Consider the following 18,237-nt stretch of genomic DNA (forward strand, 5'->3'; position numbering starts at 1 on the left):
AGTAATATTTTGTACCAGAAAATTTTATTATAGTCTTTATGAAAATATATGTATGTATATTTTCTTCAGATGTAATAAAGATTTAATGAGTTAATATCATATTAAGCTTATTTGATTTTCGGCTGAATTAGAAATGAATAATCTCTAAAACATTAAAGATTTAATAATCTTCGCAGAGTATTTCACTAATGTAATCAGTACTTCGTTATTCAGTTTTATTGATATTTCCTCAGTGAATCATGTTGGTGCTCATGGAACTCTTACTAACTTCGCAAGGTACGAATGATGTTTTCTAGAAAGTTTCGAATATATCGAACATGAAAGTATAAAATCAAACATATAATTGAATAATATACTTAGTTTATTATGAAATAGAATTCATTGCTTTGAAACAGAGATTGTGGTTAACGAAGGATGTACATCATAGCATATCAGTAACATGAACTAACCGAGTAGTACCTACTAGTTAAGATTCACACGTAATAGCTTAGTATGAAAAGATTTATTTTGATCTCAAAATTCATATATATATAAAATATACATATAATTTCTTCAGTGGGAATGAGTTAATACTTCATAACTCGTTGATACGATATACGGCCTTATTGATTAGTGATGATGTTTGCGGTGATTATAGATCTGGCGGAGCTTGTGATGTTGTAGATTCTGCTGATGCTGAAGATGCTGACGGTACTGTTGATGCTGCTGGTAAAACAGATCTAGCTTGTAAATCGTGCATCATTCCGATCAGGGTTTTATTTCATCATTTCTATTCGCTCATTCATCTGGTTTACAATTAGAACTAGAATAAGTAATGTCTAAAATTTTTAGAAACTACATATTCTCTGCAGAATATTACTTCGATGAAGTTATGAATCAATACTTCATCGTTTGTTGTTGTTGATATTCCTTGGTATCTATGGTGCGTATGATGTTGATGTTCGAGGTACAGATTGTGATGATGAGGTGTGGGATGCGGATGTTGTTGTTGGTGGTGGTAATGATACTGTTGGTGTTGATGATGGTGGTACTGTTGATGCTGGTGATGTTGCTGGTGCTTGTAATCTTTGCACCATATTCTCCAAAGCCACTACCCGAGCGCGAAGCTCGTTGACTTCTTCTACTACACTGGGATGATTGTCGATTCGAACGAGCGGATGAATAAGATCTAGGAGTTTAGATAATATAAAATCGTAGCGAGATACTCTGAAAATGAGAGAGAAAATGGTGTTTCGGACTGGTTCACCGGTAAGTGCTTCAAGTTCTTCGCCAATAGGGCAATTTGGTGGGTGGAAAGGATCGCCTTCTTCTTGTCTCCATTGACTGAGTCGGCAACGAACCCATCCCCAATCCATCCAGAATAGATGATGGCTAATGGGTTGATCCATTCCGGTTACACTGCTTTCGGAGCTCAGGTGGATATCCATATCAGAATAGCTGTCAAAATCCGATGAACTTGAACTAGTCGAGAGATCCATCTCGTACGATCAGGGAAATGAATTTTGATATGTAATAGATTATATGATTTAGTTTGGTATTCTCCGATACATAATTTACATATGTATATATAATATCAAAATCCCATAAGTTACGGAGGAGTTTTCGGAAAGTGTAAGACAGAGTTTACTGTAATAGATATGCTTAAGATATGAAATTTGTCTATACACTATCTATGCAATAAATGCAGTAAGACGCGTTTAGAATTAAGATGATAAACAGGAAATTTTCAACAAGAAATGATAAACAAATATTGGTAAAAACAAATATGATCATAGTCCAGACTCACTAATGCATCCTAACAATTACCAGTTAAATACAGTAATGCAAATTCTGGTTCCCTATGACCTCAAGCTCTGATGCCAACTGTGATGACCCATCCAAATCTACTTGAACGAATACATCATTCATTGATTCCATAGTGAGGTTTTGACCTATATATGATACGTTTTGTAAACATTGCATTCTTTCGAAAGGGCACACCATAAATGAATATATAAATTCAAGGTTTTTGACATCTGATGACTTCTACATATAGACAGTCACCGTATATAATTGTTTTTAACAATACATCCGTTGACAATACAGTCAAATAAGATACATGGTGATGATTTTGTGAATGCAAAGTTTTCTCGAATAAAAGCATGTATGACTTCATGCACATAGCTTGTATAACGTATAAGCAAAGAGTGGAAGACTTCTAGGAACCTGAGAATAAACATGCTTAAAAGTGTCAACACAAAGGTTGGTGAGTTCATAGTTTTAGTGTTGCGCATAATCTGTATATAAAGGTGGATCACAAGATTTCAGTTGTTTCATCCGAAACGTTTATCAAAATATTATACGGAATTGAGCACCCTGATAACTAAACTTTAACGTTATAATAAGTACCCCTGTTTGAACATACATGCAACCAACATTTACAATACACGCAATCCAACGTGTACTAAACTCAAATAGCATACGTCTGTTTTATAGTTCAGGCTAGGCTTTCTATACCTGGAACATACGGGGATGTCAAGCCCTATGAATCCATATACAACTACTCGCTCCCACCAGTTCTTATAACTGGCAGTTACTAGTTACCAAAGCTAAGGGATTTTCGATTCAAACTCGGTGTAGAATTTAGTATGTACGTGTATCCATTGCTTTTAAAATAAAGTGCATGTATTCTGAGCCCAAAAATATAGATTGCAAAAGCACTTAAAAAGGGAGCAAATGAAACTCACCTTAGCAGCACATAAATTCATTCACCGAAATGTGACTGAAACTCGGAATGTAAAGTAATCGTAGATCTCAACCATGTACATGTGTGATCGAATGACTGAATACTCAACCTAGAGTGATAAGTTATCGTTTAGGTAAAACTTAGTCAATATATATTAACTAACGGGTTATGCCACAAATCACAATCTCTATGACTCGAGTTCAAGTAAGTTATATTACAAAAATAATGTTTTATTAATTTCTTTCTTTTTACACGTGATAAATAACACAAAAATGAACATATGTAACTTAAATAAATCATATCTCAATGACCGTTCCAACAAAAACTATGAATAATATATGAAAACTTAACTAATTTTCATGAACAATTCAAACATAAAATAATAATTAATAAAAAAAAGGTTAATATCCCAAACGAGCTGACCAAAAACAGGTTACGAATTTTAAACAACCCAATGACAAAATTAACACATGTTTTTTAATCATTGATGCATAACTTGAACTCTAGTATGATTGTGATGATAAAAATATAAATAAACTCATATTACAAAGCTAAGGTTAGAGTTCCTTACAATTAAGAGCAAAGAAATTGAAGAACGATGATGGATGACGACTACACAATTGTAGAATACAAATTCCAAGCAATACTTGAGCAAGAAAATTGAAAAATGCAGATGATATGTTCTTGAAATTTTGATGAAGAAGAAAGAGTGTTTATGAAAGAAGAGGTGAAAAAAATATAATATGAATGCATGTACTAAGTTTGTGTCTTGTGATTTTAAGGAAGAAAAAGAAAGGAGAGTCAAAGATAGTAGACAACTTCCTGCTTTATTCTATATTCCTACAATTTTACTATCTAGAATTTCTCTAACAATTTGAGTGTGTTAACTCTTGAAGTACCAAAAGCTCTTAGTTCCAATTATAATTATATTCGAATAAGTATAATCTATTCAGTAGACAATAAGATCACCATAACTAGCCACCTAAAGTCTAGGATGGCAACACACACTAGCTTCATGTGACTATAACTGTCTTTATCTCTTTTTTTTTTAACCATCTCATGATTACACATACATCACAAGACTAAAGTAAATGAGTGTGCTATAATTAGTTGTAACTTATGCTTGATAGTTTGTACATTATTAGAAGTATATCTAGAATCATCCTTACTTTCTATAATGTAAATAAAACCTTTGATCATAACATTTCTTTTATGCATATAATTCTTTATATATTATATGTAACTATTAAATTATATAATATGTTATGAACACCAATTTATGTAGTCATAAGCCTACATATATAATAGATTGTCACTTCAGCAATATTGATAGGCCACTAACTAATATGATAAACAACTAATCCTTTAAATACTCCTCTTAACTTTAATATAAAAGTGTTCTTAAACTTGTAGTAATATACTTTCTACTACGTGTACTTTGTTTGACATCAAAATCTATTATTAACAACTTAAGGAAACTAGAGTGCCACGTTAATTTCTAACATTACCTTGTCAAAAGTCTACTTAGCTAGATAGCTATTCAACATGATTACTAGCAATTAACATTCAACACGTGATATGTAAAACCAAAAGCATTATGCAACGACCCACTATGAAGATTCCACTCTAAAAAGTCTAAAATCACTTATTGATTACCAACAACCCAAAAGCATACGCGTTTTTAAAATTTTAAGTTCTTTTCATTTTTGTCTGCATCTCTTACTATTATTTTTATACACCATAAAGCATATAGTACGTATTATTTATATCTATATTAAATTGATAGATGACCACTAATAATTATATATATATATATATATATATATATATATATATATATATATATATATATATATATATCCATATATATACACAATTAAAACAAGTTATGATGTTCGTGAATCTTCGGACAAATGGGTGGTCAGTTGTTGGTATAAAACTCATTTCAAAAGTTTTAAAACTTGTCAAAATAGTGTTATCATATAAAGATTAAGTTTAAATTTGGTCAGAAATTTCCCGGTTGCGACAGCTGTAATTGTGCCAACATGAGTTCCAGTCAAAATATTTGCCTTAATGACTTTATCTTTAAGCTCAACAATTTTCAACCTTGTACCATTGCAAAAACCACCCGCATGATCTATATTCCTAAGAAGCATAACTGGTACTCCTACCTTAAGTCGTAGATCATGCTTTTGTAAACCACCTATGTTAATGCTATAAAGACACTCAGTTGTGTACAACTCTCTATTGAAATGTGAGTCTCGTTTAGATTGGCAAATGCTATCGGAGTTTAAATATGATCTTTCTTCACCTTCAAGAAACTGCATCATATGATCATTAATGATGTTTACCACTTCATGAGTTGGAGCAAGGATAGCACGTTGTTCGTAGTAAGTGGGATTACCAAGGTTATCGAGAAATTCAGGATAAATAACATTAATAATAGAACCGATAGGATCGTGTATGTCTTTTACTAAAACATCTTTGGGCATCTCTATCTTTGAAATCCCGTCTTCGCTTGGGTTGACATTACCATTACTGACGTCTAACAACCAATCTGCAAACTTACAAATATCGGACAAATTGTCTTGATTATCTTCATCAGAATTATTTAAAGAAGAGTTAGATAGTCTCATGTTAACTGTCAATTTTAAAACAGTAACATGATCTCATATGTATGAAGAATTAAGGGAAGCACCCACGATATCCTCTCTTTTTCCACGAGTAATAACGGGTAACACTTGTCTAAAGTCCCCTCCGATAACCACAACTTTTCCTCCGAATGGAGTTTCATTACTATTAGGATTAATTGTTCGACAAATGTCCCGTAATGAGCGATCTAATGCTTCCACACCCCTGCAATTTACCATGGGTGCCTTGTCCCAAATAATCAATTTTGTTCTTCTAGTTAGACCAGCCAAATTACTGTTAGGCAGAATGGTACAAACAGATTCATCGGTAGGATCTATTGGTATTGCAAAATGCGAGTGGGCAGTCCTACCTCCAGGTAACAACAAAGCTTCTATTCCACTTGATGCAACATCTAATACTATCACACCCTTACTACGCAGTGCAGTTGATAATGTTTTCCAAAGGAAAGTTTTGCCTGTGCCACCATATCTGTATAAAAATAAGACACCTCCAATTTGTTTCTCCACCGCATTTAAAATGGTGTTGTATGTATCTCGTTGTTCTTCGGTTAACTTATCAATTAGATGCGAATGTTCTGATTCTAGCAAAGACACATCATAAGAAAGTTCGTCTATGATCAGTTGATTTTCAGATAAATGAAATGAACTTGATGAAGGGTTTAACGACCCGACTAAATCATCATTGACGGCGCCGTTAACTTAGGTACCGTTACGTGATCATAGTCCCTAAATGAGACGCGTCTGACCAAAATTATGTCGCATTCATTTGAAACGTGTAAGACTTGCAAAGTTCTAAGTAAACTAAACAGTTCGACACAAATATAAGTTTACAAAAGTAGTAATGTATAAATGAAATAACTTGCGACATAATATGAGTTGAAAATCACAGATGCTATAAATAGCGTATGCATGTAAACATTAAGTTTGAATCCAAAGGTGCTATCACTAGCGTATGCATGTATGCTTCACCCCAAGTAAGTAATCAAAGTGTGCGGAAGCATGTATTAAGTAGCCAAGTATGAACTTGAGAAACATATAGAAAACTGTCAATGAAACACGTTGGTGATATCATAGGTGTATTTGTAAACGTTGTTTTTGAACCACAAGATTTAGTATTTCCATAAAGTTGATTACCCAAATCGTTTGCATTCCAAAAGTACGTTCGCGAGCACCCAATTATCAAGACTTAACTGTTTTGTACCCTGTTACGTAGTGTTAGAACATACACTATACCCGAAAATATATTTCATCTGCTAACGGTAGCGAACCGTCCGAATGAGGGCGCGTGAAGCCCGCATGGATCCACACAACATAAGTTCACGTTTACACCCTACAAGTGTAACTAATGATAATCGAATTAAGGCTTCTTGTTCTAACTCGCTGTGGAATGTTTATTTTCGTACTTGTGTTCAAAGCATAAAAGTATGATACGTATATGTTTCTCATCCCATGATTTAAAAGTACAAAAGTTGTTGAAAAGATGGGACTATGATCTCACCGTAGTTGCATGCTAAAGTACTTGTAATTAAACATTGTGCAATTAAAGTTGTTTAGCCTTGACCTAAACATTTAAGTTATATCAATACTGGGTACGACACAAGGTCGGGCGAAATGCGTTCAATTAGTCCTATGGCTCGTTACGACTCGATTATATAGCATGTGAATCACGTTATCAAATTTCATGCAAGATACAAGTACAAGAGAGAGGTTATAACAATTAAACAAATTATTAGTTTAGTTTGCATAAAAGTCAACTTTGGTCAAAGTAAAAGTCAACGAAAAAGTCAACACGTTCGGGTCGGGTCTCAGACATGTTAGAACAAGTTACATGTTAATCGGAGGTGCGTAGCATAGTTAGAATTTAACGTGAAAACGCGAAATTGAACATCCCACAACCACGACATATGTCGCGCCGCGGCTATGGGTGTCGCGCCGCACCAATGGGCGTGAGCTGATGCCTGAGCTGTTTCAATTGTTCAAGTCTCGAAACAAACTTCATTCAAACACATTTTATGAACCGAAAACACTTACAGCACGTATCTTATATCGTTGGAAAGGTATTTTGACAAAGAATACAACAAAGAACATATCATCAACTAAAACTAGCTTTTATAACAATTAAATCCGCATTGAAAGATCCTTGAATGTTCATTATCAAAAGTTCAAAGTTCATAAACGCATAAGATGATTCAGGGTTCCAATTTAAACATACGATATGCCGCTTCGAAGGTAATTAAACACACAATACAACTAAACACTTGCCAATAACGTCTCATAGCATTCAAAGCAACAAAAGTTCATTTTAAAGTTTATCAAACCCTAACCAAGAATCATGAATTCATCAATTATGTTTATGAAGTTTTTCTAAATCAACCTACATACCAAAACGAAGCTAATGATGATAGTAACATGAACTTTAACATTTAAACAACATTTAATCAACCAAAATCAAGGATTAAACTAACCTATTTCAAGTGTTCATGCTAGTTACTCAAAATAACAAAATCGAGCAAACAAATCACATATCTATGTTAGAATTGAGCCATAGACACTAATTAACACCATTTTAAGTCTATAAAATGAATTAGAGAAATCTAGAGTTTTAGAAAAGTTACCCAAAAGTGATGAAGTTAGTATCAAAACGTAGAGGAAGATACAAGGATTCCAAAAGTATAATTTGTTTTATGATGAGCTTCCTAGATTCAAAATGGATGATGATTGAATGATGAAGATGAAAATGGTGAAAGATGGAAGTAATACTTGAAAGGAAAATTGGAAAAAGAAAATAAAATGAAATGAATGGTGGTGAAGGGCTTGACTAGTTCAACTAGTCAACTTCTTTGGTTCATTGGCAACTTTGGTCCCTCAAGTTTGAAAGCGGGTGCGTGAATTAACCGAACAAATTATTTTAAATATGCGGAAATAAACGGGAGATGTTATGATCAAATAACGAGAATATTAAGAACGTTAGTTAACGAAAGGTGTGAATTTAGATAACGAAAGATATTATCTAAAAAAAAGAGACGGGCGTTAAAATGAATTAATGGAAAAATGCGGGATGTTACAAAGGGTATGACATAGAACTTAATTTCCTCAATGACTTTCCATTACATTGAAGAATTTTTTCTATCTCAATCAACAAAAGGTCCTGCATCATTTGTCTTGTAGGCTGTATTGCTGCATTAAAAATAAGCAAATGGATATGTCAAATATGAAAAAATAAGTTATACTTAGATTTATAGTCCAGGAAACTTCAAAGATATTTTGTATTACAACACAATTTGTTGTTGATACTCTAATTAGTAATTAAAAAATGTATTAAACATATAATTTATTCAAGTTTTCGTGAATAATGGAATAAGCAATACTAATTTGAAAACATGTCACAATATTAACCATACCTGAAAGTCGGTGAGGAATTATTTCCACTGATAAATAATCAAATGTCTTTTCAAAAACATCTTCTGGATGACTAAGGCTATCAGACTGAAGTATTTGAAATTACGAACAAAATGTCCAGAACCCCATGTACTTACGTCCTTGATACCATTTATGTATTCCTGGTCATCATCCAGTAAACCCATTTCAAAGCATGCATTTTTGAACGTTGAACACATCTTCCCGTCAATAGTCCCGATATCTTCGTATGAAGTTGGCCCTTTAATTTTGTTCAGTAAAATACAAAGATAAAAAATTTCACCAGTTATAGGGGGTACATGATGTATACGCCCAATAGAGCCGGTAAATCTTTTTCGGTTAGTCCATAATCATGTTTGTTTGTTCCATACAAACTTTGTTGGAAGCTCCACGTAAGTCAATTGCCTGGCTTCTTCGCAGGTCTGGTTACACTTCATCCATTCAAGAAATTACGATGTGTTAACCGAAGGTTGATCCAAAACATTCTCAATAAAATCTTCTTCATCAAATATGATTGAGTGTTGATCTTCCAAGTGAAAAGCGAGTCATATAACAGTAGGATTTCGATTATGTATATCAAATTTTAGTATCCTCCATACAGCCTCACAGGATGATATGTATCTACAGTCATAGTATTCCTTGATTTCATCAGTTTCTTCATCGCATAGCCCTGCAATTACTCTATCATTGCCTTTATTGATATACTTGAACAAATACCTAATAGCACCAACTTGATTACACCACTCAACATTGATGTGAGCTTGATTTTTTCTAAGAAGAAATTCATTGTACGGAACAACATTTCTATAATCAAGCTCATGTCCTTGTTTGATGACTTTTCTGCCATCCTCTCTCCTTCTATATATCGGATAGCCATCATGATCTACACTAGTAATGTCTGCAAAATCCTTTGGAAATCGTTTCGTGCATTTCTTTTCGATATCAGTACACGGACATGTTGGATTTTTTCACCACACGGGCCATGAATCATTAACTCTGTGATGAGTTGATATAATTCTGGATCTTCTTCTTTGTCCGGTAATTCAGCAGAAATGTACTCATCAACATCTTCCGGTTCAGGCAATTTATCGCTTTCATGAAGGAAGATGCATATGTGTGTGTGTGGTAAGACACATTTTTGGAACTCGATTGTAAAAAGATCTGCAAGTACAGGAACATATAACAAAATTTAATGTAACAGTTTTGTTTTTTTAAGTAAGAATGTTATACGATTTATTTATTTTTTAAAGACAACAGTTAAACCATTGAAGAAGAATTGTTTTAAAAAATAACATACCTGGCTCAACTTTTCCAAAAATTTTGTTTTTCTTTATATCTTCCATGAGGCAGTCGAGTTTCATTTTAAATACTCTAGCCTGGTATTCAGGTTTATCTTCTAGAGTAAAACATGTTCCTTCTAATGCTCTTGTGATCTCTGGCCATTTAGAGTTACATGTGAAAGTAATGAATAGGTCTAGATAACCATATATACGACACAATTCCATAGCATCACGGTAATTTTCAAGCATATATCTAGCACTACCCGTAAAAGAAGCTGGTAACTTAACACAATTGCCTAGCATACTGTTGATCACATCATCTGATAGAGTAGCAAGTGTAAGGTTTGCGAATGTATCTGCTCTCTGTATCTTTGGGTTGTTTCTAATGTAATGAATTTGTTCAGATTCGACCATTGTGTATGCATCTACCAACATTTGTTGATGCAGCTTTCGCGCCATATGGGCCAGCGTTGTCTCGGACCGATCTTGGATTGTATGCAAAAAATTTGCTCATACTGACCTTTTTCTTATTACGTGTGGTTGTACCATCCACATCTTGATGATCAATATCTGGCCTATATCCATCTTCGGCATATGCAAACAATTGAGGGTATTGTAGTGCCAAATACTGTAGGTGTAGTTCACTAATTCTTTTTAACCCTTCAGAAAGACTATGCACAACTATGTGTCTCTTATCAAAATTCAAATCGATATCTATAAGACCTGTTTGTTCGTACAATGTATAAGTAGAGCACGTACGACGTAGAACGAATATATATAGATTTAAAGGGCGTACGATGGATTTAATATGATATTATTCGAGTTGTGACGTGAAGTCATGAATGTGTGTATGCATAGCGAGTTTATGGAAATGTTCAAGAATATATATATATATATATATATATATATATATATATATATATATATATATATATATATATATATATATATATATATATATATATATATATATATATATATATATATAGGTGTATCGTGTATGTACGATTAGTGTATGAAGGGTTTGAGACGTGTTCGTGTGTTGGAGTTCAAGTACGCGAGAAATGGAAAGAAACCCATATTAGGTCGCGGCGCGACCAAGGGAGCCGCGGTGTGGCATTTAACTAGAAATAGGATCAGATAGCTTGTAAAACAACCACCAAAGCATGTACAATCTCGCGGCGCGGAGGAAGAGGGCCGCAGTGTCGCGCCTCTGGGAGTCTGGTTCCGTATTTCATAGTTTTAAGGGTTTGTAGGGGCATTTCGGTCATTTCGCATGTGTGCCAGATTTGGGATCTTAAATCTCATTCCGCCATCTCAGTTTCTTTATTTCTTTTTCCTTTTCTTCTTCATTTTCTTTCAAAACTTAAATACTTCCAATCATTCAAGAGGGATTTTGGAAAGGAAGAAGCAGGATTCGATCGAAAGTGTAAGAGGTAACTTTGTTCTCCTCGTTCTTAGCTACAAGGTGATACTAGTGGTAAGCTCTAACTTCGAATTTCGTTTTTGTGTTCATCATCTAAATTTGGAGCTTTTGATTGTATGTTCATAAATGGAACCCCACTAGTTGTTAATGGAAGATAATAACTAGGATTCAGGTTTAAAGGTGTTGAAGGCGGGTTTTGGTTTGGTAAACTAATTAACCAAGTTAAATGCTTACAAATGAATGTAATCACTAGTATTTAGTGATTATTGAAGTAGTGGAAACCATTTGTGTACATTTGGTTGACTAATTTTGAATATAGTCAAAATTTGGGTTTGTTGGTAATTTCGGTTCGATTGTCGATTGAGTAAGTTTATAAACTTAAAATGAGTTAAGTTAAAGTATAAACTTGAGTTAATGGTGTTTGAAGGTCAAAACTAGCAAACGGCGAGATGTTGACTTTTAGGGGTCAAAATGGGTTTTGGGCGAATAAGCGGACTAGTGTGTGTTTCATGGCTAAATGTGGTGTCTTTGGGTATTTCAGGAATGCAGGAACTAGTCTCGTTAGTTTCGAACCTTCGAGTAGCGTTAAAGTGCAAAAGGGTGTGATTTGCACTTGTTGTTCATTTGGGCGGGTCGAGAGCCCAAATGAGTTTGTATTGATGATTATATGATAAATGGAATAGGTACATTCCATTGGTGAGTTGCAGGATTGGATTGCACTTCATCGAGGCGTTTAAGGTGAGTGTAAATTTACTATCCACATGCATATGTGTAAAATGGGTGCGTGTGTGTAGGGTGACCCTTACTTGGGTTTACTCTTTGTTTGTGTAGGAGAATGGAATCCTCTTGTGCTTCGGGTCCATGTGATATGCTTATGCATTTTGGGTTAATACCCTTGGTGTTGTGAATTGGCTAGCGTATTGGATAAACCCTTTGGCGATGGGTTTGCTAGCAATTGATGTTGAGAAGATGATCTCGGGTAGTGCGGATTCAGAATGACTCGGGTAGTTTGGTCATCTTGGTGATGAGGTGGTGAATTTCGGGTTACGCGAATTCACTAAGGCTCGGGTAGTTCGGCCAACCTCAGTTGTTGAAGCGGTGAAGGAAGTGAATCTTGGGTAGTGCGATTTCACTAAGGTTCGGGTAGTTCGGCCAACCTTCATGTGGTTTGGGTTAAGGGGTTAACCTTATTGTTATTGTTGATTATATTTATTGTATATGTGTATATACTTATTGTTGTATTGTAGCTAATCTTGTTGCGTTAGCTTGGTGATTACGTAGCATGTAGCTGCTTTGTGTATGTGCTCTTTTGTAGTTTGTTTACCATGCGTAGACGATATGTGTTTACTTTTTGTGCTTGGTGATGCGTAGCCATTTTATGCATATGTATGTGTGTAGTATCTTTACATTCACTAAGCATTAGCTTATCCTCTCGTTGTTGATATTTTTATAGGTTTGCATCTTGGCGGCTCGGGTAAGCGTGGGGATTAGAGATCTTGGCTAGGTTGCTTTAGAAGATCTTGCTTTTGGACTCGATTAGGATTGGGTAGCGTAGTCCCAATCACCATGCTCGGTTTTATGTAAAAGTAACTAGTTGGGTCATAATGAATATAACCGGGTTATGATTTAACTAACGTATTATTTTATTAAGGAGTTTAAATTATTATTGTATGTTTTCAAGTTCGTTGAACTTACTTTGATAATAAATACGTTTGGGAAATTTTGTAATGGGACCTAAAGTGTTATTTAACGTATATTAAAAGGAAAAATTTTTATGGGCCGGTATTCGACGGGTTGGGTCGTTACAAGTGGTATCAGAGCATGGTCTAAGGGATTTAGGCGACTTGAGATAGGTGTCTAGACTTAGACTTCTGTGTGTGCTTATTTACTGCGGGACTTGTAGGTGAACGGGTCAGACGGGGACTTGGTTATTGCCTTAGCGTGTAGGTGAACTAACTAGGATTGTGGCTTGTGTTGTGATGTAATTCTTGCGTGTGTATATATCGCGTAGAATTTTCGTTGTGTTGGTTTCTATCATCGAGCGAGGCGGTCGTTGTACTAACGAGTTAATACAGCATGTGTGCGTAATAAGGACTTGCAAACCTTATTACAGGTGCAAATCGTGTCTAACAAGTGATGTACGACGAGTGTTTAGCAAGGTGGGGCGGTGTTGTGCGTGTGGTTTTACTCGTTCGTGGACTAATCGTTTTGCATTCTTTAGAATGACGATGAGAAACGGGATCGAGGCGAGCGACGATGAGTTTAACACTAGAGTTGTGGCCGCCGTGGCGGAGCAAATGGGTGTGTTTCGAGAAGAAATGGATAGGAAGTATTCCAAATTTTGAAGTAGTAGTGAAATAGAGCGTTGTTTTTAAAGAGCTTCATGAGGACTAAACCCCCGGTGTATGACGGGAAACCGGATCCTTTGGTAAGTACAACATGGATTTCGGATGTCATAGGGTGTTTTCGCACCATCGAATGCCCTCCCGAGAAGATGACAAGACTCGCTACTAGCTTGTTGCGGGGTAGGGAGAAAGATTGGTTGGATGGTAAAATTGATATTGTTGGTGGTGAGACGTTTGTGGGGTTATCGTGGGATGATTTTAAGAAGGAATTCTTCGAGGAGTTCCGGACACACGCTGATTTATCGGATGTACGTAATGACTTGCGAGATTTGCAACAGGGTTCTATGGATTTGAATACTCTCAAGACGACCTTTATGGCGAAGGCTCGTTTTTACCTGGAGTATATGGGGAATGATCGTATGTTGATGGAAGATTTCTATCGAACCTTGAATGATGACTTGAAGAAAAAAATTAGCAGAGGTCAAGCGAAGTCGTTTGCGGAGTTATTCGCGGTGGCTAGGGGTTTCGAATCGTATTCGCGATCGAAGGTTTGCGAACCTTCAAGTAAGAGAAGGGTTGATTCGTATCGCGCCCCAAGTAAGAAAAATGAGGGTGCAAGTGCGAGTACATGTAATGTGGGTAACGGCACGATGGATTCTCGTGCACCTAGATGTTTCAATTATGGTGTTAGGGGCCAGGAGTTATAGGAGTGCACAATGCCGATAAGTGATGACGAGATGTGCTACTATTGTCATAAGGAGGGACATCGCAAGCCGGATTGTCCAGAGTTGGCGGCGGCGAATGTCGCGAGGAGACATTAAGGTACGTTTCGTTTTGATAAATATGTCTCTTGGTCATTTATTATGTGCCGATGAACTCGGTTTGTTGAATGCATTGTGTTGTGCATGTTATTGTTATGGGTGACGTTCCTAATGGAATTACCCTATGGTGACGTTTTGATTGTTGGATGAAGGGCGTAAGACTTGGTGCAACCAAGCATTTCTTAGTGTTTGGAAAATGTTTCTACCAAGCCAAGGGAATGGGCTTTGGTGTCCGGATGTTAGAGCGTGTTCGCTCTCGTGTTGAAGTTGAAGAACCGTGACATTCGTTGGGTGGATAGAACCCTTGAGATCGAGTGCCTTAGATCTCAATTAATTTTGTAATGGAGTCTACGGAACGCAAAGATAGGTGCCCCTTTCATACCTACTAGCGTGGTGTTCGACTCCGATGGTGTTGCGGTTACATTGTACTTAGGGTACTGGAGAGAAACCCCTAGGTACATGAGTGACTAGGTGGGAAATTTGACAAACTATAGCAATTGAATGATTGCGAGAGTAAAGTTTGCATAATTTGTGGTAAACTCTTCGTTCGAAGTGTTTAAGGATTGGTTAAAATCCTTCGTGTGCTCAAGATTGGAGCAAGGTGTAGTGATGGGTCGTGTGAACCCAATTGTAGAAAATTCCACCATTCAGTAGTATTGTACGGTCGCACAAGGTGCGTGTTGTGTTGGTTTTATGTCGTTGTTTAAATAAAGCCAACGGGTGACGGTGAACGTCAATTTCTAGTGTGCGAAATGAATTCACGAGAATTCGAGTAGTATGACCGATGGAGAGATTGGTCATGTATGTCGGAGAGTGGTAATTACCGCGGATGATGTTACCACGGCGATGAGGTTATGGAACGTAATTCCAAGTGGGGGAGTTACAGTCCCGAACGAGGAGGTTTTAGTGTGAGATTTCGGATAATGCTCATAGTAGATCTGGAATTAGTGTCGGGACCTAGATTTTGGTCGATTTGTGGAAGAGTACAATTTCAGTTAAATTGCACTTATGGTTTCGGATTTGAATTATCACCGAGGTGGTAATGTGGTGAATCTCATTGAGAGATAATGGGCGTATTAGACGAGCAAGGTGAAATCCCTCGGTTAAGGGATGTGCGTGCCTGATTCTCTTCTAGAGAATTATTGTTTTGTGCCTATGTGCGATATAGGTGGTTCTTGCTCGATTGTCTTGGAAATGTTCGCGCGTGCGAATAATTTAGGTGCGGAAATTCCAGGCAGTGGGAATGATTTTAAGAATGTGTACATACTTTATTTGTGGTGAATGGTTAGTGTAATCCGTTAGGATTCACTATGGTATAGCAGGGCGCGATGTTACACTACTCGTTGCGGTCGAGGCCAAAAGAGCATGTGTAGGTTAGTGATTATCCACCAGGATTCACTATGGTGTGTGCAGTGCGTGATGCCACACTACTCGTTGATTGAGGCCAAAAGAGCGTGTGTGATTGGTGGGTTATGGCCATTGATTCGGTCTGCTAACTTCACCATGGGATTAGTATTACGCGGTGCTAAGTACACTAATGGATAGTTGTGTTGGGAGTAGTGTTATATCGGTATGGTATAACGTTATCGGGAAATGCGAGTACCGATAGGGAATGGGAGTACCATTCTTTGTGTTGTGATATGGGACGTGAATATCGGGTTGTTCGTATTCACAATATGTCGGGTAGTATGATTGTCCCTGTTGGTTGGACTCATAGTTTGAGGTAGTGAATGTCGGGTAGTTCGGATTCACTAAGGCTCGGGTTGTACGGCCATCCTCGGTTATACTATGTGGTGGAGGTAGTGAATATCAGTTTGTGCGTATTCACAATGACTCGGGTTGTGCGGTCATTTCATTGTGGGAAATATGGATTGGGTTGGTGAATTTCGGGTTGTTACAAATTCACTAAGGTTCGGGTTGTTTCGACCATCCTCCATATGTGTTTAGGCTCGGGTTGTTTCGGCCATGTTGGTGTGAATTGTGATTCAATAGTCGTATTTTGCTCACGTGTTTACGGTAGTTGCGTATTAGTAGTGGTGTGCAATACAAGGGGTGTTAAGTGGTAAGTGTTATCCGTTAGGATTCGCTTTCATTTCGGTCTTCATCGATTTGGGTGTTGACTTTTTTGTGGTATGTGGTTGTTACTAGTGATGTACTTGGTATGGTACGCTAGGAGTTGATATCTCAGTACGAGATTGGTTGAGTTTTCCCGATGTGACGATTTAGTTATTAATGGTGACTCTTTGAGAAGAATTGCCTAGAGGAGTTGGAAGAGTACGTGGCGACTCTGCGTATTGTAAGTGATCGTTGTAGACTTCTGTAACACCGTCCATTTTTTTTATACACAGCAGAAACTTTATACATATAATACCTTAGTTTTACAATACCACACGATTATTATAATTTATCAGGCATTACGTTAAACAACTAATATTATGTTATACAAAAGACATCAGAGTTTGTTCTTCAAACATATCTATCAAAACAGCAAGCTCCTCCCAAAAACCCTAGCAAACTAGCCTACCTGCAGGGGAGGAAGTGAGGGGTTAGCACAAGGCTAAGTGAATGGCACAGTTCTAACATGTATAAGCATATAGCATCAAGCTAGCCAATACACAAACAAGGTCTTGATAACAAGAGGATCGGCGGCCTGGCCGGGCCCTTAACTCCAATTGATCAAGCTGGAGTATACCGATAATTTCAATTACTGTCTCCCTCGCATAGTATCCAGATGCAGGTGGTGCATCATTCAACTATACTACGTGAATAGTAATTCCTGACCTAGAAAGACTCATTCCTGCCTCTTGCCCAACTTACAAATTTGGCATAGCTACAAAACCATAGCTGCCCCACATGTAAGCCAGTTGCCGCTACAAAACCCGCAATCGGCAATATCACTACCAGACTACTAACCCGTAGTCGGCATCCAGGGTGGCCACAACAAGTCACAGAATATAGCACAATATATCATATACTAAGCATTCAGGTGAGTAAGCCAAGGTAACAGTAGCATAACCCGCTACTAAATACTTATAAACATTAGGATATTCCCACTCACCTAGAAATACAAGAACTCAGTAGTCATATTTCACTGAGCCTTCACTTTTTCCTTTATCACATGAGAATATCATTTCTCTATTTAGTAACCATTTCAATCAAATTATACATTAGAATAAATAAACTCATCAATACAGTAAATGGGTCAGAATTGCACTTGACCCAATCATACATACACTATCACTCACACGGGTTGGGTCTCACTCGTGCGACTAACCAGCTCACTCGTACGGATGAACATCCTCACTCTCACGACTGACCAACCTACTACCAAAAGTGACTTTAAAGTCCACTCACACGGTTTAGTAACTCACACGCACGGTTGGACACCTCACCCGTACGGGCGAGTGCCCCACTCGCACGGTTGAGCAAGAACAGCAGCATAACTGCAATTCGAGCTTTTTCCACCCAATTTAAAGTTTGATTTAGTGTTTTAAATCCTTATCATTAGATACTACACCTCAAGACGATTCCAACGATAGTTTATTCATCAAAAACGGAGTTACGGTTTGAAA

The 18,237-nt window shown here is 36.7% G+C and overlaps 1 protein-coding gene across 1 annotated transcript in view; it reads right to left on the reverse strand.

The window, feature by feature from the left end:
- Nucleotides 1–3,988: 3,988 nt before the first annotated feature.
- The window catches only part of LOC139863861 (uncharacterized), a 52,667-nt gene continuing 38,418 nt past the window's right edge, over nucleotides 3,989–18,237 (reverse strand). The window contains exons 7-16 of the mRNA XM_071852463.1: nucleotides 17,247–17,418; nucleotides 10,620–10,796; nucleotides 10,091–10,558; nucleotides 9,771–9,954; nucleotides 9,419–9,651; nucleotides 8,913–9,034; nucleotides 8,778–8,862; nucleotides 5,424–5,957; nucleotides 4,771–5,366; nucleotides 3,989–4,018 (exon numbers count right to left, since the gene is read on the reverse strand). Of these exons, the coding sequence (XP_071708564.1) occupies nucleotides 3,989–4,018; nucleotides 4,771–5,366; nucleotides 5,424–5,957; nucleotides 8,778–8,862; nucleotides 8,913–9,034; nucleotides 9,419–9,651; nucleotides 9,771–9,954; nucleotides 10,091–10,558; nucleotides 10,620–10,796; nucleotides 17,247–17,418 (2,601 nt within the window). The remainder of the gene's footprint in view (nucleotides 4,019–4,770; nucleotides 5,367–5,423; nucleotides 5,958–8,777; nucleotides 8,863–8,912; nucleotides 9,035–9,418; nucleotides 9,652–9,770; nucleotides 9,955–10,090; nucleotides 10,559–10,619; nucleotides 10,797–17,246; nucleotides 17,419–18,237) is intronic.

The sequence above is a fragment of the Rutidosis leptorrhynchoides genome, chromosome 8 (assembly GCF_046630445.1).
Source record: "Rutidosis leptorrhynchoides isolate AG116_Rl617_1_P2 chromosome 8, CSIRO_AGI_Rlap_v1, whole genome shotgun sequence".
NCBI classification, from domain to species: domain Eukaryota; kingdom Viridiplantae; phylum Streptophyta; class Magnoliopsida; order Asterales; family Asteraceae; genus Rutidosis; species Rutidosis leptorrhynchoides.